We start from the raw sequence: 27,185 nt of genomic DNA on the forward strand, positions 1-27,185 counted from the left end.
AAAACAAAAACCCTACAGTTGCCATGGGAACAGGGACTGTTCTGGGCAGGGGTGGAGGCAACCAGAGGCCCAAGTAGGAAGCCAAGGCAGCATCCAGGCTGGAGATGACTCGGCCTGACCTTGAGCCACAGGGTGAGGAGTTACAGGAAAATGGACAAATTGGGGTGTTTCAGAAACACAGGGCCAGCAGGACCAACGTAGATGACAGGAAGAAAAGACTATGGGACTCGGGGCGCATGCTCTTTGGCTACCCTTACTGAGCTAGGGGAGCAGGCCGGGGCCGGGAGATCATCCTAGTGTTCCAATGTAGGGCTGAATGACAGGTGCATTGTATAAATCTCATTTTATGAGGGCCCAGGTGAGGGGGGCGGAAGCCTTTCTGATTTGTGACATGACAGCATTCTTGGGGATAGTTCTTCCCAGTCCTGGGGCCAAGGATGCGGACTTGCTCTGTGTGGCCTCCGAGGGAGTTCTTCCCTTCTGAGTCTCATTTTCTCCATCTATAAACTGAGAATCAATAAGGTCCGATAAGGTTCCGCCCACAAGCTTGTCGATGGGGGACATCAAATAGCTCTGTTCAGTACCTGGCACACAGTGGGCCCTCAATAAACTGTGGTCACCCCGTCCCTCTCCCCCTGGGTCTCAGGTGGCGAGAGAGACGTCTGTTGCTTTAACTTATGCAAATAAACTGCGGGTGGTGGAAGGGGGGGTGATAAAAAAAAAGGAGCCGCTCCTCTGGATCAGCCAATCAGCTCGCCGGACCGACGGAACCAGCCGCCTGAATGGCCCAATGGCGGACCGCGCGGACTCCAAGCCCGCCCCTGCCCCCGGGCGCCGTCGGGTGGGTGGGGACTCTCTACGCCACGCCCCGGGGGCGGAGCCAGGCGGCTGCCGCGCCGCAACCGCGGAGGTAGGGGCGGGGCGGGCTCGGGTGTCAGAGACCGAGCCGCAGGTGGCGGCGGGCGCGGGGCTCGGCCAGAGCTCGGGAGGTGAGTGCAGTCCTCGGGACCCCTCGAATCCCCTGGCCCGCGCACTCCCTCATGCGTACCGCGCCCAGTAGCCCAGGAAGCCACTGGGGGCAAAGGCGCGGCAGGGCATGAGGGATGGCGAAATTGGGGGTTGGGGGCTGCGCGGTGGGCGCCCGGCCTCCCAGCGGCCATAATCGGGGGTCTTTGGAGGGAGATAGGGACCCTTCTCCAATTCCCCCGTCTCCTGGCCTAGAATCGGAGCGTGCAGGAGGGCGGCTATCACGTGAGACCCCTCCCCAAATCTCTTTATTCTAAGCCTGGATTTGGGTGCAGGTTCCAGGGCTGCAAAGATGGGGGCGCCGCTCTCCCTCCAGCCTGGGACCCAGGACAGCCGAAGTGGAGACCACTCTCAATTTCCCTCTTCCCAGCTCTGGTCTGCAGACCCCTGAGGACAGAGATGAAGAACCCCCTTCCCTTTTTTCTCCACTGTGAACCCTGATCTGCCTGGAGGAGGAGCTGGGGTGGGGGGTGGTCCCCGGGCCCCTCCCCTGGACTGTTCTATCCCAGCCCTCTACCGCAAGGATGAGGTGGGGGGCGTTTCACGGGCATCCTCTGCAGGGACCCCCCAAAGTTGGAATTCTGGGGAGGGGTCAGCATGGGGACTGGCCAGGCAAGGCCTGGAAGGGCCTGGAGCACGGACTTGGGGGTGGTCCCTGTCTCAGTGGGGGGTGGGCAGCCAGCATCTGTTCTGGAGATTAAAATAAATCGAGGTAAATTAGGATCTTGCCGGAGGCTGACTGCGAGTGGGGTGCGGAGGAGGGTTGTGGGGTGGGCGGCCCCTCCATCTGCCTCAAATCTGGGAGTTGCCTGCCCCAGCCGCAGTGGGGACCAGGAGGCAGCTTTGATGGACCTGCCTCACTGGTGACCTTGGGCAGGTGACAGCACCTCCCTGAGCCTTGGTTTTCTCCTTTGAAAATGGGGCTGAGGGCTTCAGAGGCTGTATTCCACAGATTCTGAAACCCACACACTCCATCATTAGCCAAACTAGAACTTCCCCTTTTGCTTAAGATGTCAGTGGTTTGGGGGTGAGAGGGCAGTGGGTTGGGAGACCCCCTGACATGCCTTGCCGGCCTCTGAGCCTCAGTTTACTGCACCGCAAAATGGATTCGTGGTCACTCTGGCATTGCCGGAAGGGCTATTCTGCCGGACGGTAAAATATATTACCAAGCTGCGATCATTGGAACAGGGGCTCCACCACCCTGGTCTTACCGGTGGGACTGCCTGGGGCACACCCTGACCCACATATTGTCACCCACGCCAGGGGTAAGCCAGTTCCTGGGTGGGGTCCTGGGTAGGAGGAGGTGGGAGGCACCAGGCCAGCCCATCTCTTGTCTCTGCAGTGGACACAGGGGTGAGTGTGGGCCTGGGAGTCCAACACCCCCACGTTTAAATTCGATTCTCCACCCCCCCGCCCCGGGACTTGGCGTGTTCTTCTGTGAAATGGGCTGAATCCCCCTTGGAAGATCATAAGAGACGTGGGAAGATGGGAGCGCTGTAAATACAGACATGGTCATTATAATACTATTACAAAATTAGTGATCATAAATGGGGTCACAGCTGCCTGGGAGCAGGGAGGAGAGAGGAGAGTCTTCAAGGGTGTTGCCTGCTGTGTCTCTAGAGCCCGGCAGCCAGGTACACAGTTGGTGCTCAATAGGTGTTTGCCAAATAGATGACAAAGAGGGAAGAGACTAGTGGGGAGGACTGAAAACTTCCTGAGCCTGACAGTTTGGGCGCCGTATGACATGGGGCGTGTGCCTCAGTTTCCCCAGCGGGGTAATGGCCACGCTGAGACACTGCCTTGAAGCGAGAATCAACCCGGATTGTGCAAAGGTCACTGGTGGCTGGGCCTGGAAGGGAGGAAGTTCCTGACAGAAGATGGTCATTGAAACAGCAGGGCCAAGAGGCCAGTCACAGGAAAGGAAGAGAAAAACCCCAAACGGGCCCTACTGGGTACAGAACTGGAGTCTGCGGGGAGCAAAATGTCAGAGCCTCTTCCATAGGACCCTGGAGGCCCAGAGGTCAGGGTAGGCCCAAGGTCACAGCAGGAGGTCAGGGGCTTTGGACAGGTGGCTTGGAGTTAGTGAGCCCTGCCTTCTTTGCTGACTCTATTCCTGTCTTTTTTTATCTGCTCCTGGGTCTGCTCACATGCTCGACCCAGTGCAGAGCCCCAGGTTTTGGGGGGAATTGGTGCTGGCAGCTCCTGGGGCAGGCGTCAGACAGGCTCTGTTCTCTCCTCCAGGCAGCCAGAGGATGGGGGCATCCCGGTCAACTGACAGCCTGCTGTGTGACCTTGGGCAAGTCCCTGTCCATCTTTGGGCTTTGCCCTGGTGCTATGGACCTCTTTTCTCCATCAGATACAGAGGCCACCGTGTCTCAGACACGATACTTTGAGAGGTCCGTGGAAGTGTCTTAACCTCTTTCAAAATCAGAAGGGAAGAAGATGAGCTTTGGGGTCAAAGAAGACATTTTAACATGTAATATTAATATATGCATTTCTGTCCCAATGCAATTGTAACATGTAGTTTAAATTCTTTTTTTTTTTTTTTTGCTAGAGGAAGGGGCCCGTGAAAGTTTTCACGCAGCCCTGCGTTTGAGCCTCGGCTGTACAAACACGAGCATGTGGTCTCCCCGCCTCTCTGAGCCTTGGTTTCCCCTCTGCAAAGCAGGCATCATTAGCCCACCTCAGGATGGGGAGATGTGGAAAGCTTAGCCCAGGACAGATGCAATTTAGGGCATGCTGTTATTTCACAATTGTTGTCATGATTGTTATTTGTTGGGTAATAACAGCCCCAGCCTTTGGGCCCCAGGTTCAGGTACCTCAGTTTACCCGTCCTCGGCCGGCCCAGTTCCAGGGAGGTCCCAGGGGTGCTGGTCTGATGGGGGAGGTGAGGTGGCAGTTGGGAGGTAGGCGGGGCAGGGTAAGCTTCCTGTCCCCCAGGCACACAGGCCTCCTTGGGGCTTGGTGCTGACTGACGGAAGTGGCAGGGGCCCGCGTGGCTATCTCCTGGTGCCCACCCTGTCTGTCGGGGGGCCCCCAGCTCCGCTCGCTGCCCTGTCTGGTGAGTTCGAGCCCTGCCAGGAGGTCCCCATTGCCCCCCTCAGGAACAGAAGTTGGGTGGGAGGGGCTCTGCCTGGCCTGGGGTTTCTGGAGAAGCAGCAGGTGTCACTTCCTGGGCCGGGCAGGAGCTTGCGTGGCGGCCACCTTTCGCTCTGCCCCTCTGTCCCCCATTACGGTTCGGAGTGGTGGGCCTGGCTGTGGGGCAGTAGGGGGGGCCACGGACCCCCAGAGCCGCATGCGGTGGTTCCAAACGAGAGTTCTTTGGCAGGCAGGCCAGGGACAAAATCACAGGGACCTCGGGACAGTGAGTTCTTTCTCTGTGGCTCAGTTTCCTCATCTGTAAAGCTGGGGTGGAGCCCCATGGTGTGGCTGTGAAGGCTGAATGAACGGGCACCTGTCGGGGGGAGCTGGGTACCGACCCACAAACATACTGGCTCTCGTCGCGTTGTGGGGGGGAGGGGCAATCTAATCCGAGCTGTGAAAACAGTTGAGATTCTCGGTTTCTGAGGAACTTGGGCCCGGGGGCTCCTAGGATCCTCTAAGCAGCATCTTCTAGCAGAACTTTCTCTCTCTGTGCTGTCCGATATGGTGGCCACCAGCCCTGGAAGCAAGGTTGGCTCCAAGGAGCTGGGATGGGGGGGGGGGGGCGGGGGGAGCATTTATTGTATTTCATTGCACTTCGTTTAAAATTCAGTTGCCACGTGAGGTTAGTACTCCCATATCACTCAGCTCAGCCCTAAGGGATCTGGAGATACTCCGGGTCCAAATCGTGGTCAGGAATGAAGAAATGAGATGGGAATTTAGGGCTTTTCCCCCTTGGGAGGTCAGCCTAGCTCCGGACCAGACTGGGTTTCCTCTGGGAGGGCACAGTGACTAGGATTTCTCAAGGTCCCCAGCATCACCCGGCACAGGGTGGTTATTGGAAGTAAATATTTTTTTAATACACGTATTTTTAAGTTGACTTATTTATTTTGAGAGAGACAGAGACAGCATGAGCGGGGGAGGGCCAGAGAGAGAGAGAGAGAGAGAGAGAGAGAGAGAATCCCAAGCAGGCACAGAGCCCAATAGGGGGCTCGAACCCACCAAGCCGCGAAGATCGTGACCTAAGCCAAAACCAAGAGTCCGACGCTTAACCAACTGAGCCACCCAGGCGCCCCGGGAGTATTTGCTGAATGGAATAATTTTTTGCCTGGTGAACTCCTATCCATGCTTTAACCTCCCACCTCCCATTCCCCCCTCCTTCAGTCCAGGCTCCTACAGTCCCTTCTAACGTTTGGCCCAGCCCTGATCCTGCAGGACTGGTGCGTCTGCGTCTGGCTCTACACCCCTAGGCTGGGGGCTCCTCAGGGACCAGACCCAGGACCCAGACCTCGGGTCCCTCTCGTGGACCCTTGCATTGCCCTGGCCACATGGGTACATGGTAGGTGCTGGGTGACTTAGAGAAGTCAAAGGACCTGGGGCTCGACGACAATGGTTCAAATTAAACTCACTTTTAAGATTAGCTAAACTGAGGCTCGATGAAGGCAGCCTTGTCCAAGGTCCTTGCTTGGTCCTTTCCCAGTGAGGCCCAAGGAGCTTTCCCTTTTGCGGTCACCAGCCCTGTCCCTGCTGCCACTGTGCCTCCTAGGCTCCCAGCTGCTGCTGAGCTGCCCGAGGGGTCATGAATTATGGATGAGGCCTGCGGGCTCCTGTGACAAGCCCAGCGTCGAGAACGTGCCAAGGACACCAAGTGTCCCTCCTTTGCCAGGCAGCTTGGCCCAGCCCCCCTCTGCGGGGAGGCCTGGGTTCCCCCAACAAGACCCCTTCTAGGCATTCCCTCTTGTTTTGCAGATGGGGAAACTGAGGCACAGAGCTGGATAGTGACTCAGACACCAGGTGAACAGTGGCTTCTGGGAGTCGGGCTTGGGACTCATGGGGGCCCCACTGCCGGCTGGGTCATCATGGTGAGGGGTGAGCTCTCCATTCCAGAGCGTGCATGAGATGCGGACTGGTGTAGAGGGATTTGGGAGACCCCCAGGGGTCCTTGGGGACACTTCAGGGACCCCAGCCCCCCTGTGGCTGATCACAGTCCCAGTGTCCATTTCTCAGCAGACCCTTTCCAACAGGAGCTGCCCAGCGTGGAGCTGAGTGCTCAGGTCTCGATTCAGCTGGCCCAGGGTGAAAATCTGTCATTTCCTGGCTGTGTGACCTTGGCAAGTGGCTTCCCTCTGCAGGGGGCGGGGGGGTGGGGGGCTCAGTTTTTCCATCTGTGAAATGGCCCTGAGGTTTTCTGCTCAGGCTGAGGGGCTCATCCAGTATTCCAGCCCCCCAGTGAACTCCTATTTGTGCTTAAAAACCCCTACTCTTGTGCCTTTCCCTCTAGACCAAGCTCCCCAGCCCCTATCCTTCTATCTAGTCCAGCTCTGACTGCACAGGACTTGGGACATCTATATCCTGATCTGTCCCCGCTAGAATGGGGGCTACTTTGGGCCAGGCCTGGGGATGAATCATCTCAGGGGCCCTGGCATGCCAGCCTTGGGGCTTTTGGTTCCTCCTCCATCCTTTCTCTTCCTCTTCCACAGGGAGGATAGTTGGAATTTCCCCTCTTAGGCCCAAGCTGGCCATGGCTTTGTAGCTCAAATTTGCCTCTCTTTGGACAGGCACTAAACAGGTACCTGCGGGGGTCTCCACAGAGGCCATCAGGATGTCGTATTTTGGGGAGCATTTTTGGGTAAGTAAGATGTACTTTTATTTTGATGGGGGCTCCTGGAAGGACTTTTACAGAGCTGGGGGTATGTGGCGGCCTATGGGCAGAGCCTTGGACAGGTGGAGGGTCTGCAAGGTGTCGAAGTTAATGTGGGAGGAGTCAGGCTGGATATGAATCTATACCCTCAGACCTCATGGACCTTGTGACCTTGGACAAGTCCCAGCTTCAACAGGGAGACTAAGGCCCAGAGTAGGATTCTCTTTCCTAAAGTTGCCTAGTGAGAAAGTGCAGAGTCGGGGCTCAAACCCAGCGCCGGACTGAACTTCCAGGATCCAGGGTCATTTCAGCCAGGGAATTTCCACGTCTTTCCCACCCTGGAGAGTTGGGGGGTTTCTTGACTTGGCCCCTAGTGGCCCCCCTCAGCCCTGTGCCTTCTGGGCTGGGGACCACATACTGTGACCCAAGGGGGCCAGTGAGACAAAGTTGTTTTCATTCATTAATTTCTCCCTCCCTCCCTTCCACCATTACTCTACACCCAACCTACTGTGGAACCTGAGGAGGCCCCCAAGGGGCTTCATCCTGGCTCTGACCCCAAGAAGCCCCCAGTCTGGGAATCATAGAGCCAGCCAGAGATCCGCACCCCTGCAGGGTCACGGCTGGGCCCCCCGACTTGGGGGCAACCAGAGGAGGGCTGAGAGCCATGTTTCCCCTGGGCTTGGAGGGCTGAGATTTTCCAGGATGTAAGAAAGGCATTCCAGGCAGGGGGAACAGCCTGAGCAAAAGCCCAGAAGCGTGACAAGGTTGACTAGTTGAGGGCACAAGGACTCCTCTTCCAGGGCCGGGCTACTGGGAAGCCACAGGGAATGTATGAACAGAAGAATCTAGGAAGGACCGGGGCAGAAAGCCCCTTCCCCAGTTGCACGCCGCCCTGAGCTTGCCAGAGGAAGCTTGTTGCTAGGTAACTGGTTGCCCCTGGCAACAGGCCTTCTCCCTCCCTTTCCCCTCCCCAGCTGGGGCTCCTCTTACTGCCACTTGCTTTCTTAAAGGGGCCTCACCCCCTTGCTACCTGCTGGGAGGGAGTGGGGGGAGGGGGCAGAGGGGGGAGGGGGCCTGACCTCCACTGACTCCCCAAGGGTCAGATTCCCGGGATTTGTCTCTGAATAGCTATGTGACCCCAGCAAGGGGCCCCGCTCCTCTCTGAGCCCCTGTTGGTGCCTCTATGTAAGGAGGTTGACCGTTTGCTGATCAGTTGTTGCCCACGTTTTGGAACCCTGACAGCGGCACCTACATTTATTTTAAATTCCACTTAATGGCATGAGGCACCTACATTTATTTTAAATTCTTTTTTAATTGCATGAGGCATGCAAGCTTGCTGCAGAAAATCCAGATCAGCAGAGAGAAAATAGAAGCCACCCCCGATGCACTCCCCACCCAAAGATAGCCTGGTGCAGAGTGGATAAGGGCTTTGAGTTCAGGATTTGATCCGGGGCTCTGCTGGGAGCCCTTGGGCAAGTGACTTTGTGTCTCCAGGCTTCAGCTTTCCCATCTGGGAAAGGGGATATAATTCCTGCCTCCCAAGAGGACTCAGGGTGTAGCGTGGGATGTCTTTCACTGGCAAGGTTTCTTTTAATCAATTGTCTGTATTGGTGGCTCTTTGCTGGGTGTCGCTGGCCTGAAGGAGGCTCCTCCAGTCAGGGGAGATCAAGCCAGAGAGGGAAGCCCTGGTCCCACTGGGCCAAGGCAGGGCTGGAGGCAGAGAGGGCACTGGGGAGCCATGAGGGAAGTGTGAGCAGGAGAGGGACATCATCAAGCTGTGTTAGAGAGATCCCTCTGGGGTTGGCCTGGGGGCAAGACTGGAGTCCGGAGAGGTTCTGATAAGAGACACAGGCCCAAGACACCCCCTCCTAGGACCCTCACTGCCAGCACAGCCTGAGAGGGGCAGATACCACTGGGGGCCTTGCCAGGTCTGGGAAACGGGCCAGTGGTTGGCTGCAAGTCAGCCCCAGATGCTGGCCTGGGCAGCGGTGCCTGGTGCAGCCTTACTCGAGGATCCCCTGGGTGGGGCAGGCGGGGGTGGGGGTGGGGGCTGCTGGGCCTGTTTGCTGAGCCCTCCCCACCGTGCAGGAAGCCCTGTGTTCAGCACGCTGCGAGCCTCATCCCACCGAGACCCGTGGGAGGTGGGTGCTGTCCTTGTCCCCATTTGTCAGATGAGGAAACGGAGGCCCAGGGAGGTGAAGTTACTAGCTCAGAGCGACCCAGGGCGCAAAAGGAGGCTCTGAGACATCCCTGGGAAGCAGGAGGGAGCACCACTGAACATTCAGGGAAGTGAGCGTCTGAAGAGGGTGGGCCTGGAACGGATCCTTGACAGGTGGAAGGATTTGGATGGATGGGAAGAGAGGCACCCTGGTGGGCCGGAACAGCCCAGGCAAAGGGACAGTGGTAGGAAGGCACGGTATGTCTTTGCACTGTTTGCCATTTTTCTGGCGAGACCAAGAGCCAATTTTGAGGGGCGCCTGAGCGGCTCAGTCGGTCAAGCGTCCAACTCTTGGTTTCAGCTCAGGTCATGATCTCACCGTTCACGGGCTCAAGTCCCGCGTTGGGCTTCGTGCTGACAGTGTGGAGCCTGCTTGGGATTCTCTTACTCTCCCTCTCTCTCTCTGCCCCCGCCCCTCTCTCTCAAAATAAATAAATAAACTTTAAAAAATGAGGGGCACCTGGGTGGCTCAGTCGGTTAGGCTTCTGACTTCAGCTCAGGTCATGATCTCGTGGTTCGTGAGTACGAGCCCCACACTGGGCCCTCTGCTGTCAGTACAGAACCCGCTCCGGATCCTCCGATCCTCTGTCTCCCTCCCTCCCTCTCTCTCTCTGCCCCTCCTCTACTTGTTCGTTGTCTCTCTTTCTCTCCCTCTATCTCTCTTTCTCTCAAGGCCCCCAAGGGGATAGACAGCAGGCTGATTGGCTCAGGCCTGAAGCAATCCCCGCCGCCAAGGGGTTGGGCTTCCGCTGGTTGGCTCCTCCGGCCACGCCCCCGTTGCTAGGCAACCTTTGATGCCTCCTCCACCCCTTTTCTCAGTCTCCACGTCCATCCCCTGCAGGGTGAAAAGAACCATGGCTTTGAGGTCCTGTACCACAGCGTGAAGCAGGGGCCCATCTCCACCAAGGAGCTGGCCGACTTCATCCGGGAGAGGTGAGGATCCCTAGGCTCGGTCCGCACCTGGCCACGCCCCGCAGCCCAGTCAGCCCCGCCTGCCTCGTGGCCCCGCCCTGGCTCCGCCCCACCTCTCCCCGGCCCGTCCCACCGCCTCCACTCCACACCCTGCCCAACCTGCTCGAACGCCCTGGAAACCAGCGGTTCTCAACACTGTCAGCCCTGTGCCCGCTTGTCAACAATTCCCAGGTTTCTGACGCCTCCTCCTGAAGAGACGGTGATATGACCTACTTACAAGGGGAATTCTGAAAACTCAGTCTCATGCCCTGAATATGATAAAACACACGTAGGAGGAAATAATCGACATTTCGGCATGGAAATGCTCGTGCTCCGACATCTATATCTCAGAAAACATAATACATTGAAATTGCAAGGCAGCCTTCTGCCCCCCGGCCACTCGCTAGCTGAATGCGCGTTGAATCCGGGCAGAGTTCAAAAGATTATAACCAGGTTTTTCTCTTTGTGGCCGTCTAGCGAGACCTGTCTGCGCTGTCTAGGACAGGGGCCACTCTTTATTTAGAGAGCCCTCCCGGACCCATCCACGATTGCCCGTGGTACCCTCTGGGTGCCTCTATCAAAAAATGAGCCCATGGGTAGTTGGTTTTCACGGGCATATTGTGGCCCCAAACAAAATCGAGGTTCTGTTAACCTGGACAAAAATGTGAGTGGAGATTAGGTAGGCATTAGCGGTGTCTGTCCAGAGGGAAAAAGGTAATAGAAGTTCGTCTCCTGCAGTTAAACAAGACGAAGCATATAAAGCATTTGTAGTATGTGCTCAAAAATTTTTTTATCTGATGCCGTTACTGCTGTTACTCCTGCTGTCGTTAGTAAAGCATATTACTTAACCTCGCCCGTGACTTTCCAAAATGCCTCCTCCCAGCAGGGGACTATACCATCCTCCTTGGGAGCTACTGCTCAGCTGTCTGAATGAGGAAACTGAGGCCCAAGGGGATGGAGCGTCTCCCAAGGGCGCCCAGAACCTTCTGCATCTTTTCTCCATTCTATTCAGGGCCACCATCGAGGAGACCTACTCAAAGGCGATGGCAAAACTTTCCAAGCTGGCCAGTAACGGGACCCCCGTGGGGTGAGTGGGCCTTGGCTGAGGCAGGGGTCGCCAAGGATATAGGGTCCTGGGGTATCAGGGGCCTACTCTTGGGTGGACATCTCTTCACACAAGTGATATGTAGAATAGGGAGTCAACTCTCCCCCACGCAAGGGGCTAATTGGACAGGAGAATATAAATCATTCATTCGGTTCCTCCTCATTCATTCATTCAACACATATTTATCTGTTGTGTGCCAGGCACCATTCTAGGTACTGGAGGCCCAGGAGCGATCGAGAGAGATAAAACCCCAGTCACCTGCATGCCACGTTCATGTAGGGCGTGCGGCAAGATAGATGTTAATTACAAACATGAACAAAGTCCCTTCCTGGGGTGAACAGCTCTAGGAAGGGGATGAAATGGGAGCGTGAGACAGGTGCTTCCTCTGGGGTGGGCTTGGTTCCGTGAGCTGAGACCTTGATAGCGGCGTGGAGCCAGCTACAGGGGTGTCTGGGTCAGAGACCCAGGCGGGCAGCTGAGCCAGTGCAAAGGTCCTGAGGCAACCATGGGTTTTGCATGTTCAAGGAAGAGCAAAGAGGCTGGCTGCAGGGTCTGGGTGAGGGACAGATGAGACAGGAGGTTGGACAAGGGGGGGGGGCGGTGCACGCCCGATTCACAGGTGACGTGGTCCCATTGGCATCTGCAGGATTTCCTGGGGCTGCTCTGGGGCAAAGGTTCTTGGGGGGGGGCCAAAGAGGTCTTCTGCCGATGTAGCCCTGTGAACTTGATTTGGGCAAGTTGAGCCTTAGCTGCCCTTGAGTATCAGCTGGGGCCTGGAGTCCAGAGTGAGGATGCTGGGGCCTCAGAGCCTGGGTTTCAATTTCCTAAGGAGCCTTGGGTGAATTGTGGAGCCTCCTATGCCTCAGTTTCCCCATCTGTCACAGACCTGCCTCCTAGTTGTGGTGCAGCTGCCTCAGCAGGGCCTGGGGTGCGCGGTGGGTGCTGGCAGTGCTGTTTGAGGGGAGCCCCTGGGGGGTGGGCCCCGCCGGACCCTGGGTGTGTGTGACCTGTTTCCAGGACCTTCGCCCCGCTGTGGGAGGTCTTCCGCGTCTCCTCAGACAAGCTGGCGCTCTGTCACCTAGAGCTGACACGGAAACTACAGGACCTCATCAAGGACGTGCTCCGCTACGGCGAGGAGCAGCTCAAGATACACAAAAAGGTGTGTGTGTCGGCGCGGGGCGGGTGGTGACAGTGGCAGGAAGGACCCCAGAACTTAGGGGGCCTTTGCACCTCCAGCTCCTGGCGTGTGTTCCTCCGCGAATTCAGTCGATTCCACCACGTCAAACCCAGAGTCCCACAGACCTGACCCCGGTCAAATTTCAGGCTCAAAAGTCTAGACCAGGGGTCTGCACGCTATGGGACACCGACCAGATCCAGCCTGGTTTTGCACAGCCTGAGAGCTAAGAATGGATTTTGCGTGCTTTTTTTTTTTTTTTTTTTAATTTTATGTGTTTGTTTGTTTTAGCTCTGATTTATTTTTGAGAGAGAGAGAAAGAGACAGGGAGTGAGTGGGGGAGGGGCAGGGCGAGAGGGAGGCACAGAATCCGAAACGGGCTCCAGGCTCCGAGCTGTCAGCACAGAGCCCGACGCGGGGCTCGAACTCATGAACCGGGAGACCGCGACCTGAGCTGAAGTCAGATGCCCAACCGACTAAGCCAGCCAGGCGCCCCTGGTTTTTACATTCTTAAATGGTGAGGGCGGGGGAGTCAAAAGAAGAATATTTCATAATAGGTGAAAACTCTATGACCCTTAGATTTCAGTGCCAGTAAATAAAGCTTTATTGGCCTAGAGCCGCATCTATCCCTGTCCAAAGAGGGAGTTGGGGGGCTGCCTGGGTGGCTCAGTCAGTTAAACGTCTGACTTCAGCCCAGATCATGCTCTCGTGGTCCGTGGGTTTGAGCCCCACATCGGGCTCTGTGCTGACAATGTGGAGCCTGCTTGCGATTCTCTCTCTCTCTCTCTCTCTCTCTCTCTCTCCCTCTCTCTTTGCTCCTCCCCTGCTCTCTCTCTCTCCAAAGAAAGAAATAAATGCCCCCCCAAAAGAAATGTTTTTTTAAAAATGGCTAACATGATAGATTTTATGTTATGTGTGTGTTACCCTGAGTTTCTTTTCTTTCTTTCTTTCTTTCTTTTTTTTTTTTTTTTTTTTTTTTGGAACTGGGGGACAAGGAAGTTTTCTGCGGGCTAATACAGAATAACCTTGGGAATAGATTATTAAGCTGAATAAGCTGTGACTTAAACAGAGGTTGCCCCTACTTGTCATTAAAAAATGGCCTAGAGGGGCGCCTGGGTGGCGCAGTCGGTTAAGCGTCCGACTTCAGCCAAGTCGCGATCTCGCGGTCCGGGAGTTCGAGCCCCGCGTCGGGCTCTGGGCTGATGGCTCAGAGCCTGGAGCCTGTTTCCGGTTCTGTGTCTCCCTCTCTCTCTCTGCCCCTCCCCCGTTCATGCTCTGTCTCTCTCTGTCCCAAAAATAAATAAACGTTGAAAAAAAATTTAAAAAAATGGCCTAGAACAAACACATCTGCTTGTCTATGTGCTGATTATTTCTGGAGACAGATCTACTCCTAGGCAGAGGCTGGGGATCAGGGAGGGGTAGGTTTTGCCCTGAGCTCACCCCGTGAAACGTTCTGAGATAGGAACTATGTGTAACTCTCCCCTATTTTAAAACGTTAAAACTTTTGAAAGCAATAGAATACTCAGAAAAAAAGTAATCGGTGGGACCTGGGTTTAAGAGCCGGGGATTTCCCAGTGGACACCTGCTGGGGGCTTCAGGGCCTACCCATGCTCCCCCTGCCCCCGCCCCCTGCAGTGCAAAGAGGACGCGGTGGGCACCCTGGACGCCGTGCAGGTCCTGGCAGGTGTCAGCCAGCTACTGCCCAAGTCCCGCGAGAACTACCTGAACCGCTGCATGGACCAGGAGCGGCTGCGGAGGGAGAGCACCAGCCAGAAGGAGATGGACAAGGTGGGCCTTCGGCTGCGGGTCCCCGGCTGCCGTCGGCCCTCTGCAGACCCAGGGGATGCTTGTCCCCTCCCGACCTCATCCCCTCCCTGTGCCTCCTAGGCAGAGACCAAGACGAAGAAGGCGGCAGAGAGCCTGAGGCGCTCGGTGGAAAAATACAACTCAGCCCGCGCAGACTTTGAGCAGAAGATGCTGGATTCGGCTGTGGTAAGAAGCAGGCATCGGTGCCTTGGAGACCCACACATCCCCTGGCCCAGGATCTATGGGCGTCGGAAGTCCAGAACCTCTGAAACCCTCGCCTCCCGGGAGCCTTAGAATCACAGGTTTAAAGGCATAGAGTTCTAGAGACTGTTAGCTGTTGCGGTGGTGGTTGTTGTTGTTGGCATTATTATTTCAAAAGCCAAATCCTTTTTGTGCCTCGGGTTCCCCATCTGTAAAATGGGAACAGTAACGGTACCTGCCTCACGGAGTTATTGTGAAGATTAAATGAGCCACTCTATGTGATGTTTTCAGACTCCTACTGGGTGCATGGACACCTCTCTAGAAGGGATTACAGTTTCTACCGTGACGGATGAGGGTTTTGAACAGGGCAGGGCAGGGTTTAGAAGCCAAGAGCCTACTGATGGTTCATGGTGGCTGAAAGACCTGGGTTCCGCCCCAGTCTCCATTCTTCACCAGCTATGTAACCTTTTTTTTTTTTTTTTAATTTTTTTTAACGTTTATTTATTTTTGAGACAGAGAGAGAGAGCATGAACAGGGGAGAGGCAGAGAGAGAGGGAGACACAGAATCTGAAACAGGCTCCAGGCTCTGAGCTGTCAGCACAGAGCCCGACGCGGGGCTCGAACTCACGGACCGCGAGATCATGACCTGAGCTGAAGTCGGCCGCTTAACCGACTGAGCCACCCAGGCGCCCCTATGTAACCTTTTTACAAGACGCTATGCCTCTCTGGAACTACTCAAATGTGTGAAAAGCAGATTGGAATGTCAGGATTAGGAATCGGATTTTTTTTTTTTTTCTGACTTTCTATCTGCAAGTGATAGAAAGTTGCAAATGATAGAAACCTTCATTCAAACTGACAAGGAAGATTAAAGGCTCAGGGGACTGAAAAGTTTGCAGGGAGAGCTTCAGGCATGGCTAGATCCAGGTACTCAACTGGTGTTAAAGTTGTGCCTCTCTGCTTTTTGAGTCTGTTTTTCTCCCTGGGGACTTCACTCCCAAGCAGAGATGCCCCTCCTGGGTGTGCGTGGGTGTGTGTGTTTGTTGCGGGGAGGGGGGGAGCGGGGGGGGGGGGCAGTGGCGCACGCTCGCAGCAAAGTGGCCACCTGCAGCCTCCACATGGATCCCACCATCTCATTGACTCAGGGTATGAAAGTGTCTCTTTTCCCATAGTTTTAGCCAAAGTCCCAGGGAAGACTCTCATTGGCTCTTCCCCGCCCAGTCACTGAGGCCAGGGGGGTTGGAACGTTCTGATTGGTCAGGCTGGGTCACCTGGCCGCTCCTCGTGGCCTCCACCTTCCTGTTTGCCCCTCCCCTCCCGGCTCAGCGTTTCCAAGCCATGGAGGAGACCCACCTGCGGCACATGAAGGCACTGCTAGGCTCCTACGCCCACTCCGTGGAGGACACCCATGTGCAGATCGGGCAGGTGAGTGGTCCCAGGGGTGGGAAGCGAAGCAAAGGGTGCCAGGCAGGAGGGCCCCGGCCGCGCCTGGTTACACGCTTCATCCGCCTGGCCCAGGTGCACGAGGAGTTTAAGCAGAACATAGAGAACGTCAGTGTGGAGATGTTGCTGAAGAAGTTTGCAGAGAGCAAGGGCACAGGCCGGGAGAAGCCTGGTGAGTTGGGACATCGTGGGGGTTGGGCTCTGGGGCCACAACTACAGGGAAGGAACAGGACTCAAGAGGCAGGAGACTGAACCTCCCTGCACCTCGGTTTCCTCATCAGAAAAACGGGCCGATGACAAATCTAACTCCCCAGCCCACATAGGAACAGTATTTGATGCCCCATCTTTTTATTATTATTATTATTATTATTATTATTATTTTATTTATTTATTTAAGTAATCTACACCCAGGGGTGCCTGGGTGGCTCAGTCAGTTGAGCGTTGGATATGGGGCTTGAACTCACGAACCGTGAGATCATGACCTGAGCTGAAGTCAGATGCTTAATTGACTGAGCCACCCAGGCGCCCCTTCATGGCCCATCTTATGTGTAAATCTCTTACAACCAGATAACAGAGGGACCTTGAAGGCCAGGCCCAGCCTTTCATACTTTACCCTGAGGGCCCAAGGGAGCCATTGAGGACTGTTGAGCAAAGGACCAATTTGAAAAAACAATGTCCAAATGAGAGGTCAGGGAGGAGTTGAAGAGCAAAAGTGTTGGGGTCAGATCTGGGTTTGTGTCTGTTCCTCACTACTTGCTATGTGACCTTGGATGTCTGTCTTGACTTCTCTGAGCCTCAGTCCCCTGTACAGACTCACGGTCCATCCCTTGACCCACTCAAGTGCCTGTGAGCAATGCCGGAAGTAGAAAAAGTAACTCGGGCATCGCTCCGTCCGGTGCATCCCCAAGGGGGACCTGAACCCCTGGCCCATCCCACTCATGACCATCTCTGGGGCTGGCTCAGCCCCTTGGCTTGCGCACTGGATGCCCGCTGGCCTCGAGCTCCGATGCAGGTGCCATTGTGAGCCCGCGGGTGCTTCGTTGCCCTTCCCCGGGCCGGGTCTCCCAGCCAGGCTGAGTTTCTCCGTCTCTTCCATCCCAGGGCCTTTGGATTTTGAGGCATACAGTGCAGCCGCCCTGCAGGAAGGCAAGTACGTCTGGGCCTGGATGCCCAGGCTGGACGGACGCTGGGGGTGCGGGAGGCAGATCTGAATGGGAAGGGGGCACCCCCAGGGCTCAGCTGCACCCCCTCATCTGTTCTCAGCAATGAAACGTTTGCGGGGAGCCAAGGCCTTTCGCCTCCCAGGACTGAGCCGGCGGGAGCGGGAGCCCCCTGCAGCTGTGTGAGGAAGCACCCCTGCCCAGCCCTGGCCCAGGCTAGCCCGGGATCCCTTCCCCCTTCCCAGGCTATCCCAGAAGTCCCCTGCTGAGGGTAGCCCCGGGAGAATTCCTGTCCCAGGCTATCCCGGAACCTCTGTCCCCCGCTAGCTCAATTTGCCACTCCCCAACCTAATCCCAAATCCTTCCTCTTGTCAAGGTCAGTCCTGGTGGTTCCCTGCCGAGGCTAGCCCCTCCATTCCCGACCTCCTGGAGCCAACCCCTCAGAGTAGCTCCAGGTTCCTCCCCTGCCAAGCTGTTTGCGGAGACCTTGTGCTCAGCCAACTCCAGACTCACTGCCCCCAGCCCCAGGCAAACCCCTGGGTCCTATCACCGGGAGGACCAGCTCAGGACATCGTGGCCCAGGGGCCACCCCCAGGCGCCATGTCTAGTGCTGGGGGGGGGGGGTCGGGAGCATGCAGGTGAGGTGGGAGAGCTGACATCAGTATCTCTTTCTCCATCCCCAGAGATTCCCTGGAGCCCGATTCAGGGGTGAGTACCGGGCTGCGAGTGCGAGGGGTTCAATCCCACCTTGGGCCCCAAGCCTGGAGCTCATGGAGCTAAATCTCATCCCGGCTGCGTGTGGAGCCATGTGGGAGGGACTGATGTCCCCCACTTAGCTCCAAGGTGCCCCTCAGTCTTACCGCCATGGCGTACTCTGTTCCCTCAAGCCCCTGCTTGCACCAGGGAAGACTGTTACTGCCACTGGGACTGTTTTTAGGTCCGAGTCCGAGCCCAGAGGTGGGAGGGGCCGTGGCAGGGAGAGACGGGAGGGAGGTTCCGTAGCGGGGAGCCTGACTCCCTGCCTGTCCCCGCAGACGTGTCCAGAGGTGGATGAAGAAGGTTTCACTGTCCGGCCTGATGTGACCCAGAACAATATCCTCCTGGTGCCCCCTGGCGGCAACTGTGGGCACAGCAAGGACAAAGCGCTGTGGGGCAGTGATCCCTCCGCGAATAGCGACCCTCTCTGCGTACATCCTGGGGGGGTGGGGGGTGGGGGGCCCTTCAGGGTATACAAAGCAGATTGAAACGAAGAATCCTCAGGGCTGAGGAAGAGAGGCAGGGCGAGAGCCAAGGGGGCTTCCTGGAGGAGAGGGCACCGGTGTTGGGGTTTAGCATCTGACCAAGAGTTTGCTGGTTAGGGCCGGGCGTGCTTGTGCAGACTTGGGGGCAAAACCGTGGTGTCGAGGCCGGGGGTGGCAAGTGGTGACAGACCGGATTGTGCAGGGCCTTGAGGGGTTTGAGCAGGAAGGGGTGGGTGACCCCCGTGTCGGGATCCGCTTGGCCCCTTGACTGCGGTGCACGCACGGCGGAGCCCTCCCGCTTTTCCTCCAGCGACTCGGACTTCGATGATGAGGAACCCCGCAAGTTCTACGTGCACATCAAGCCCGCCCCTGCCCGCGCCCCGGCCTGCAGCCCCGAGGCAGCTGCGGCGCAACTCAGGGCCACGGCTGGCAGCCTCATCCTTCCTCCCGGCCCAGGGGTGAGGCGTAGGAGGGGTGTTCGCGGGTGGGGCCGGTGGGGCTGGCTGGCTGCGCCCGACCTGACGCCACCCACTTTGTCCACAGGGCACCATGAAACGCCACTCTTCACGTGAGCAGCCTCCGAAGGGGTCTCGGGTGTGGGCAGGAGCACGAAGAGGGGAGGCTGGGCCTGGAGTATGAGTGTGGCTTTGAATCCCAGCCCTGCCGTGTAAGCAGGCCGCTTACCCCTTCTGACCCTCAGTCTCTTCTTCTATGAAATGGGGTCATTGCGAGAGTTAAATGAGAGCTGAGACAGGTTGGCTCGGGCGCAAAGCCCTCTCTGCCCGACTTGCTGATCACCTTGGACAGCTGGCTGGACAGGCCCAAGCCTTAGTCTCTTGGTCTGTGACAGAGGGGGCACTGGAAGCAGGGTGACAGGAAGGCTCAAGGTGGTGTATCTCTCATAGGGGACGCTGCTGGAAAACCACAGAGGCCTCGATCTGCCCCAAGAGCCAGCAGGTGGGTCCTATAGCGGGGGGGGGGGGGGGGGGGGGCGTTTGATGGGGAAACACTGGGCCAACGTGAATGAGCAGGTGGGGGCTGTCCCTGACTCCCCTCCCCTCTTCCCCTGCTGCCTCCCTGTGTCTCTGCCTCCCCTCCTCTCACCCTGGCAGGGAGTTGAGGGCATGCTGTATTTGAGGAACCACTTAGTCGTTCATTTGACGAGCATTTATTTATTTATTTATTTATTTTTTCCAACGTTTATTTATTTTTGAGACAGAGAGAGACAGAGCATGAACGGGGGAGGGGCAGAGAGAGAGGGAGACACAGAATCGGAAACAGGCTGCAGGCTCTGAGCGGTCAGCACAGAGCCCGATGCGGGGCTCGAGCTCACGGGCCGTGAGATCATGACCTGAGCTGAAGTCGGACACCCAACCGACCAAGCCACCCAGGCACCCCTCATTTGACGAGCATTTATTGAGCACTCGCTGTGTACTCCTTCTATTCTGGGTTCAGAGACATATGCCCAAGATAGGTCTTCCTTCTCAGATTCACATTCTCGTGGCCCGGGTTTTTTTTTGTTTTTGTTTTTGTTTTTAAGCGTTTATTTATTATTGAGAGACAGAGAGACACAGAGCATGAGCAGGGGAGGGGCAGAGAGAGGGGGAGACACAGAATCAGAAGCAGGCTCCGGGCTCCGAGCTGTCAGCACAGAGCCCGACGCGGGGCTGGAACTCACGAACCGTGAGATCATGACCTGAGCCCAAGTCAGTCGCTTAACCCACTGAGCCACCCAGGCGCCCCATCGTGGCTCGGGTTTGAAAAACAGCAAACAAGTTAGAGCACGTTGGATACTTCCAGATGCTGTGAAGAAACTAAAGCAGGCAGTGTGGTGGGAGATACCAGCGGGCAGCTTTAGTTGAGGCCCGGGAGGCTGCTCTGGGATGGGGGTGGGAGGTTTTGAGCCCAGCCTTGAAGACGGCAGGATGTGGCCTCAGGGAGGGCTGGGGACACAGAGCTCGGGACCAGGAACGGTCTGTGCACGGGCCCTGAGGAGGGGAGGATAGAAACCATCCCTGTGTTCCGCTTGGTCCACAGCTGTGCGGAGAAGCTGCAGTCAGATGAGCAGTTTTCCAAGAACCTCTTTGGGCCGCCCCTAGAGTCGGCCTTTGACCACGAAGACTTTACAGGTGATGGGGGTGGGGACTTCGGGGCCACAGGCTTGGCTAGCGAGATGGGTGGGTCCATTGCCAGGGCAGGTTTGGCGGGGGACAGGCTGGAGGGAGCACTTGGGGGTCCTGTGTAGGCAACTGAGAAGATAGACTTGGCAGTGAGATGGTGGGCGGGGCCGACGAGAAGGCGGGTAGTGTAGGTGACAATGGGCAGATGGGCGGAGCATCGGTGGAGATGGAACTGACCGGAGGGCCTGGCCTGAGGGGGGTGGGCCCCTCCTCGGCGTGGGCGTGGCCTGCAGGAGGAAGGAAAGGGCCTCCGTGTGGGCGGGGTCTGGAGCTGGCGCCCCACCCCCCCCAACCCCCTCTCTAGGCTCCAGCAGCCTCGGCTTCACCTCCAGCCCCTCACCTTTCTCCTCCTCGTCGCCCGAGAATGTGGAGGACTCCGGCCTGGATTCGCCATCCCACGTGGCGCCTGGCCCCTCCCCGGATTCCTGGGTCCCCCGCCCCGGCACCCCGCAGAGCCCACCTAGCTATAGGGCACCGGCCTCCGAGTCGAGGGGGACACGGCCCCTGCCAGCATCGGACTCGCCGCAGCCCCTCGCCCCATCCCCGGGTCCCTGGGGGCTGGAGGCTGTGGCTGGAGGAGGTGAGTCCAGGAGTCTGAGAGTCATCAGAGCCCTGGGTGGGGAAGACTGAGCGCCTACTGTGGCCAGGGCCTGAATGGGCGGCCGGGGTCACAGCCCAGAACCTTCACCCTGGCAGGGACAATAATGAGATAGACATTTAACAAAGTGGAGGTGGCAGGTGCCTGGTGAGGGCTCAGAAGGTTGGAACCTCCCTGAGGAGGTGACATTTGAGCTGAGATTTGTTGGAGGTGAGGAAGGAGCCATTGGGATGTGGTGGAGGGTTGGGGGGGGGTGCTTCCCAGCAGAGGGCGCATCCTGTACAAAGGCCTTGTGGTGGGTAGCTGCCTGGGCCCTCTGAGGAACAGCTCGGGGGGCTGGGGGGTGGGCCGTGAGGCCAGAACAGAGCGATGACCCGGAAGCGGAGGGAGAGGAGGGAGTGATGTCAGCAGGGAGATGGGCCCGTGCGGGGTCTGGGACCTGATGGGAGTGATGTGAGCTTTGCTCCTAGCAAGGTCTGGGCCACAGAGGGGCCGTGAGCGGAGGAGTAGCGGCACCTGGCTCAGATCGCAGGCTCCCTCTGTCCACCTGGGGGGCGAGGGTGGGAGCTGGAGACCGGGGACGGGAGTCCAGGGAGGTGGGGAGACGCGGGCGCGAGGGCACAGGGCTGAGACAGCAGAAGGGTCAGGGAGGAGGGCTTGCGGGCAGCTGGCCGTTCTTCCAGGAAGGGACAGGAGGGGCAGGGAATGTGGGGCGGAAGAAGCCCGGGGCGTGTTGGGACTGGGCCTTTAGATGTCAGGCGGACCGTGGGCCCTGAGTTCGGGGGAGTCCAGCTTGGGGCACCCCAGGCACAGCTGTGCGAAGCGGGAGGGGAGGCCACCCGGGAGAGGGCAGGGCCTAGTGCTACAGGTCGGAGGAAGAGGCAAGTGAAGGGGGTGGGGGATGGGCTCTCCTGGGGGCCTGAGTCAGAGGGCTGTGGGCTTCGACCCCATGAGGTCCCCAGAAGTGGTGACAGGGGTGCTTGGCACCATCCTTGAATAGAGAAAAGAGCCGGTTGGGAGCTGGGTCAAGGAAGGGCCCAGGAGAGTGAGTGTAGACCACGGTGTAGACTAGTCCAGTTGAGTTGTCTGAGCGGCACTATGCAATTAGGGCTCTCAACCAAGCCTGTTCTGCCCCCTGGGGGACACTTGGCAGTGTCACCCGTGATATTAGACTGTCACCGCTAGGGGGGGTGGGATACTAGGGACATCTGCGGTGGGTGGGGGCCAGGGAGGCTGGTCAGCGCCCCACGGTGCCCAGGACGGTCCCCCCGGAGAATGCTCCAGCCCCAGGCGTCAGCAGCGCCGCTGAGCAGCCCTGGGGAAGAGAGGAGCACGTCCCCGGGGGGTGGGTGGCAGGGACACCGAGGAAGCAGGGAAGTGAGAGGAAGCTGAGTTTTATGCAGTCACTAGTTAATCTTAACGGGTGAGACTCGGACAGAGGCCAGGGTGGGAGGCTACCTCATCCTCACGGAGAGGATGAAGGTCACGGAACTGCTGATGTTGGATGAAAACGCCTGCCGCGTCCCCCCCGTCCCCCCCCCCCCCCCGGACTGTGCATCCAGTCCTTGCTTGCGCGCTCCCAGTCACCTCCCGTCGGGCTGGTGTCTGGGAGGCTGGGGGTTGTGGATGGCCTCCGCAGTCCTGTCCGGCAATTCCCCCCGCGGCCCCCGAGACCTCAGACCCAAGGGGTGTCCCCAGAATAAGCCCGACTCCCAGTCTGGGGCCGAGTCCCTTCTCTGGGGCGGCCCGAGAGGCCCACGGCAGCATCTGAGCTCTGTCTGTCTAACGCTCGCTCCCCAGACCTGATGCCTGTCCCTGCTGACCTTACAGCCAGAGACGGTCTGGCAGCCCCGCCCCGGAGACCCCGCACCAGGAAGGTGTCCTGCCCCCTCACGCGCAGCAACGGGGACCTGGTAGGGTGAGGGGGCGCGCGGCAGGAGTGGGGCTGGGGGCGCCTCTGGTGGGGGCACGGGCAGCCCCAGGGCACTGCTCCTGGGTGATCGCAGCCCGGCCTGTCTCCTTCCCCAGTCCCGGTCTCTGAGCCCCTCCCCGCTGGGCTCCTCGTCCGCCAGCACCATCTCAGAACGGCCTAGCTTCTCGTCGCAGGCGGGACACGGTATGGGGGGCGGCCCTGGGCCCTTCTCGGGCATCACTAAGTGATGCGTCGGAGGCCCGGCGGGCAGAGGGTGGGTTCTGGAGCCTGGGACCTGTGCCCACTCTGTCTGTCCCTGTCCCCTCCCCTCCTCCACCAGGAGTCTCCCGGGGACCCAGCCCTGTGGTCTTGGGCTCCCAGGATGCCCTGCCTGTGGCTACAGCTTTCACCGAATACGTCCACGCCTACTTTCGAGGCCATAGCCCCAGGTACGCAGTCGTCGGGGAGAGTACAGACAGTGACAGGGACAAACAGGACTCTCTGGGGCCTATGCGTCTAGGGTCCAGGAGAAACAGCCTTCCGGTGTGTTTCCTGACCTGCTTTACCACAGAAGGGCCTTGAACTCTGGGGCCAAGCAACCAGGCCCCTGTCCCGAGGGCAGTGGGAACCACAGAGGCTGTTTGAGCAGGGCCCGGGCCTTGCTGTAACCACAGTTGAGAGCAAGTCCCCTAAGGCTGCTGTGGGCATCACACTGAAGGGAGCAAGGCCCTTGGCGGGGTGGGTTAAGGGTGAGTTGAGGGGCCGGGAATAATCTGGGAGCAGTGCTCAGCAGGAAAGATCAGACCACACGTAGGAGAGAGTATTAGGCCTGAAACCCAAGCTGAGGACCGTATTATAACTGTTTTGCTTTGAGCTTCCTGGCGGCCTAGAGGAAAAGAGAACTAGGGAAAGGGGATGTTTCTGCCTTCTTCAGCCCAGTGTGGTTTCTTCCCGGTGCCTGCATGGCTGTCCAGGCAAGGACACAAGGAGGGGAGGCTGGGAGTGAGGATGCCGGGCACGGTCAGGGCCTTGCTTCTTCTGGGGAGCCTGGGGGGCCACAAGCCGCAGCAGAGCCAGGAGAGAGGGGAGGACGAGGTACCCGGCAGAGCCCTGAGCCAACACGCAGTCTCCTCCCCCCCTCCCCCCCACCTCAGCTGCCTGGCTCGAGTAACTGGGGAACTGACCATGACCTTCCCTGCTGGCATCGTGCGTGTGTTCAGCGGGACCCCACCCCCACCTGTCCTCAGCTTCCGCCTCGTGCACACGTCCGCCATTGAGCACTTCCAGCCCAATGCTGACCTGCTCTTTAGGTACTATAGGAGTGGGGGGGTCAGAGGCAGGGGGGCCCAGGAGCTCCCCGGCGGTGAATTCCTGCTCTGCCTCCTGGGATTTGCTGTGTGGCCCTGGGCAAATCACTGTCCCTTCTGAACCTCATTTTCTTTTCTCCTTTGCTTCCCATCCCCCCCCACCCTCCCCCCAGGGGGTGGTGGGGGTCATGCTCTACTGGCCCCAAGGTGAGCCAGGGAATCTGCATCTTTAGGAAGCCCTTGGGGTAGGTCAGATGCCGAGGACCTTGGGGAAGGGGCCTCTCAGGGGTTGGGGTGATCATTCCTGGTCTCTGTAGTGACCCCTCCCAGAGCGACCCTGAGACCAAAGACTTCTGGCTCAACATGGCGGCTCTGACTGAGGCCCTGCAGCACCAGGCAGAGCAGAATCCAGCTGCCTCCTACTACAATGTGGTGTTGCTAAGATACCAGGTGGGCCGGGTGGATGGGCCCGGACGGAGGGAGCAGGGAGGGGCTGGGCTGGCAGGGAGAGCAAGCAGTGGCAATGGGGGTGGGGGGGGAGGGGTAAAGAGAGCAGAGGGAGCAGGGGAGGGAGTCAGGGAGGGAGCCAATGAATGGTGGCTGGGTGGGCGTTTCATTATGGAAATTAGAAGAGGGCCTGTCCCAAGGGCCCTGCACCAGCACCTGCCCACCGCTCTGTCGAAACCGGGCGCTCTCTCGCCCTCTGCTGGAAACATGGCGTCACGCGGACCCCGATCTGCGGTGTCTCTGAGGGAGAAGGACTAGGCCCCACCGAGTGGTCTATGCAGCGGTGACGCTGAGCTGGGTCTGAGTTAGGTCCTGGTGGAACAGCACGTGCTGGGGCAGGACCAGAGGGCCTCAGCTGTGTGCTGTCTCCTGTTCTCGCCCCTCCTAGTTTTCCCGCCCGGGTCCCCAGTCTGTGCCTCTGCAGCTGAGCGCCCACTGGCAGTGCGGGGGGACCCTCACTCAGGTGTCGGTGGAGTACAGCTACCGGCCTGGCGCCACGGCCGTGCCCACGCCCCTCACCAACGTCCAGATCCTGCTGCCCGTGGGGGAGCCCGTGACCAACATCCGCCTACAGCCAGCCGCCACCTGGTGAGGGCGTGCGGGAGGGAGGCCGGAGGAGGCTCAGCACTGGCCCAGAACCCTCCCGGGCCTCCCCTCGATGCAGCAGCTAAAGGGTCCCCCGTGGGTCCAACCGTTCCGTGTGCACTCGCCTTGCTTAGAGCCGAGGACGACACGCTGAACCATAATAATGTTGGACACCAAGGGCTTCCTGTGTGTCAGGCGTGTTCCACGTGCTCCATACACGCTGACCGGCTCAGGGCTTCTAGCAACCCCTTGAGGTGCGGACTGCCGTCATTCCCACTTACGGAGGCAGAACTGAGGCACAGAGGGGCCGAGTCGCTTATCTGAGGTCATACCAGGATTTGAACCCAGACAGCCCCTCTCTGCCCTGGGCTATTTTTTTGGAAGCTTATTTCTTTTGAGAGAGAGAGCACCCTGAGGTCCCCGGGGACCAGCTGCTCCATACCCCACACCCATTTTACAGATGGGGAAACTGAGGTGGGGGAGAGGGGACCTGGCTTGCCGGGGTCGTGTAGCTTGAGAGGTGACCAAGCTGGGACCCTGGGCTCCCCGTGTCCTCTCGGGGAGAGAGCTGACCAAGCTTTTTCTTGATGCCAGGAATCTGGAGGAGAAGCGGCTCCTTTGGAAGCTTCCAGATGTCTCTGAAGCAGGGGGTGAGTTATGGCTGTGCAGGAGATCGCGGGGGTCTCGGGTGGGAGGGGCTTATTGAAAATGGGGGAGAACTGGGGATGTGCTCGGGGTGGAGGAGCGTGGGCACGAAGGAAAGCTTGAAAGGGCTGTGACAAAGCTGTGAGGGAGGACATGGCGGGAGGCAGGCATAGCAGGTACAAAGGCCCTGAGGCAGAACTCCTCTGCAAATTACACATAGCCCCACGGGGCCAAAGGAGGAGGGTACCGGGGCACAAGCGGAGGTCAGAAGGGGCAGACGGCGGCCACAGATCAAAAGGCCCGGGAAGAGCCCAGGTCACAGCAGGACTCGACTCGGGCTGAGGCCGGGGCACGGCTGACCTCAGGCCTCCCCAGGCTCTGGCCACCTATCCGCCAGCTGGGAGCCCTGCTCGGGGCCCAGCACGCCCAGCCCCGTGGCCGCCCAGTTCACCAGCGAGGGGGCCACTCTGTCTGGCGTGGACCTGGAGTTGGTGGGCAGCGGCTACCGCATGTCGCTTGTAAAGAGGAGGTTTGCCACAGGTATGCCCCCCTCCCCCCCCCCCCCCCGCCATCCGCTTCTGCCAGGGCGCGGGGGGGAGGGGGAGGAGTTGGGGCGTTTGGGAAGGTCGGTGGGCGTTGGGCCCTGGAGGCCCAGGTTGGTGGGCCCAAGTGCGGAGGGGTAGCAGGGCCCCAGTGGGAGGGGTCAGGAAGGGCCCCCGTAGGGTGTCCTCGCCAGGACCCAAGGCAGGAGGCCGGAAGCCCCACTGCCACGCGGCTCCCAGCCCATTCTCCTGCCGCCACAGGGGCTGCTGGGGCCCACGGGGCACCGGGAAGAGTGAATTACAGGGGTGCTTTGAGGAAGATTGGGACGTCCCAGGGTAGGGGCAAGGGATCCCCCCTCTTCCTCCCTGCTCACGGTGCCACCCACACAGGGATGTACCTGGTGAGCTGCTGAGCCCGCAGAGGCCGACCGGCACCGCTGGCCCCAGCTCTGCACTGTCCTGTCCTGGTGCTCGCTGACTGATCCCCGCCTTCCTGCCGGACCCTGGGCGCCCCCCCCCACCCCGCCCCCCGACTCCGCGGAGAGGAGACCCACACCCAGCCTGGCTGAGCCTGAGGGTCACTCCTGCTCCAGCCCATTCTCACGCGGGTCCTCGGACTTTTAACGTTCTTTGAATAAACACTTTATTTTCTAATAAAATAAATAAGCCTTTTCCTGCTCCAGGAAATTTCCTTCACGTCGCCAGGAGAGGAGAGGGAGGGAAGATGGCTGGATGGGTGGGGAAGATATAAGAGCCCTAATGTTCCCTCCTCACCCCGCCCCCCGCACTATGCAAGGCGGCACCA

General features: G+C 58.6%; 1 protein-coding gene across 7 annotated transcripts; it reads left to right on the plus strand.

Annotated features, from left to right (window-relative positions):
• Positions 1 to 965: 965 nt before the first annotated feature.
• Positions 966 to 27,054, plus strand: FCHO1 (FCH and mu domain containing endocytic adaptor 1). Of its 7 annotated transcripts, none has more exons than XM_047095723.1 (29): positions 970 to 989; positions 5,917 to 5,961; positions 6,192 to 6,278; positions 6,726 to 6,796; positions 9,868 to 9,959; positions 10,990 to 11,064; positions 12,100 to 12,241; positions 13,892 to 14,044; positions 14,144 to 14,248; positions 15,587 to 15,685; positions 15,779 to 15,875; positions 16,805 to 16,849; positions 16,967 to 17,045; positions 17,547 to 17,571; positions 17,898 to 17,955; positions 18,384 to 18,562; positions 18,648 to 18,672; positions 19,010 to 19,061; positions 20,142 to 20,233; positions 20,589 to 20,864; positions 22,683 to 22,795; positions 22,911 to 22,998; positions 23,135 to 23,243; positions 23,949 to 24,104; positions 24,419 to 24,551; positions 24,997 to 25,196; positions 25,788 to 25,843; positions 26,214 to 26,378; positions 26,771 to 27,054. In XM_047095723.1, the coding sequence occupies exons 4-29, from the start codon at positions 6,770 to 6,772 to the stop codon at positions 26,791 to 26,793; spliced, it is 2,664 nt and encodes an 887-aa protein (XP_046951679.1). In that variant the 5' UTR covers positions 970 to 989; positions 5,917 to 5,961; positions 6,192 to 6,278; positions 6,726 to 6,769; the 3' UTR covers positions 26,794 to 27,054. The 7 variants fall into 7 exon arrangements, with proteins under 7 accessions (XP_046951681.1, XP_046951679.1, XP_046951684.1 ...); XM_047095722.1 differs by lacking the exon at positions 970 to 989 and adding an exon at positions 4,040 to 4,087; XM_047095726.1 differs by lacking the exon at positions 970 to 989 and adding an exon at positions 4,040 to 4,087 and having other exon boundaries at positions 22,713 to 22,795.
• Positions 27,055 to 27,185: the final 131 nt, after the last annotated feature.

This window comes from Lynx rufus, unplaced genomic scaffold, assembly GCF_022079265.1.
Source record: "Lynx rufus isolate CCGP_SWC_20201006 ecotype Redwood Valley unplaced genomic scaffold, mLynRuf1.p SCAF_4, whole genome shotgun sequence".
In the NCBI taxonomy this organism is placed as follows: domain Eukaryota; kingdom Metazoa; phylum Chordata; class Mammalia; order Carnivora; family Felidae; genus Lynx; species Lynx rufus.

Excerpts from the sequence above, each read along its gene's own strand:
- FCHO1 (XM_047095725.1), top strand. The coding sequence starts at position 6,770 with ATGTCGTATTTTGGGGAGCATTTTTGG. Across the intron at positions 15,876-16,804 it reads CACAGGCCGGGAGAAGCCTG|GGCCTTTGGATTTTGAGGCA; the intron begins GTGAGTTGGGAC and ends CTTCCATCCCAG. Across the intron at positions 25,844-26,213 it reads AGATGTCTCTGAAGCAGGGG|GCTCTGGCCACCTATCCGCC; the intron begins GTGAGTTATGGC and ends AGGCCTCCCCAG.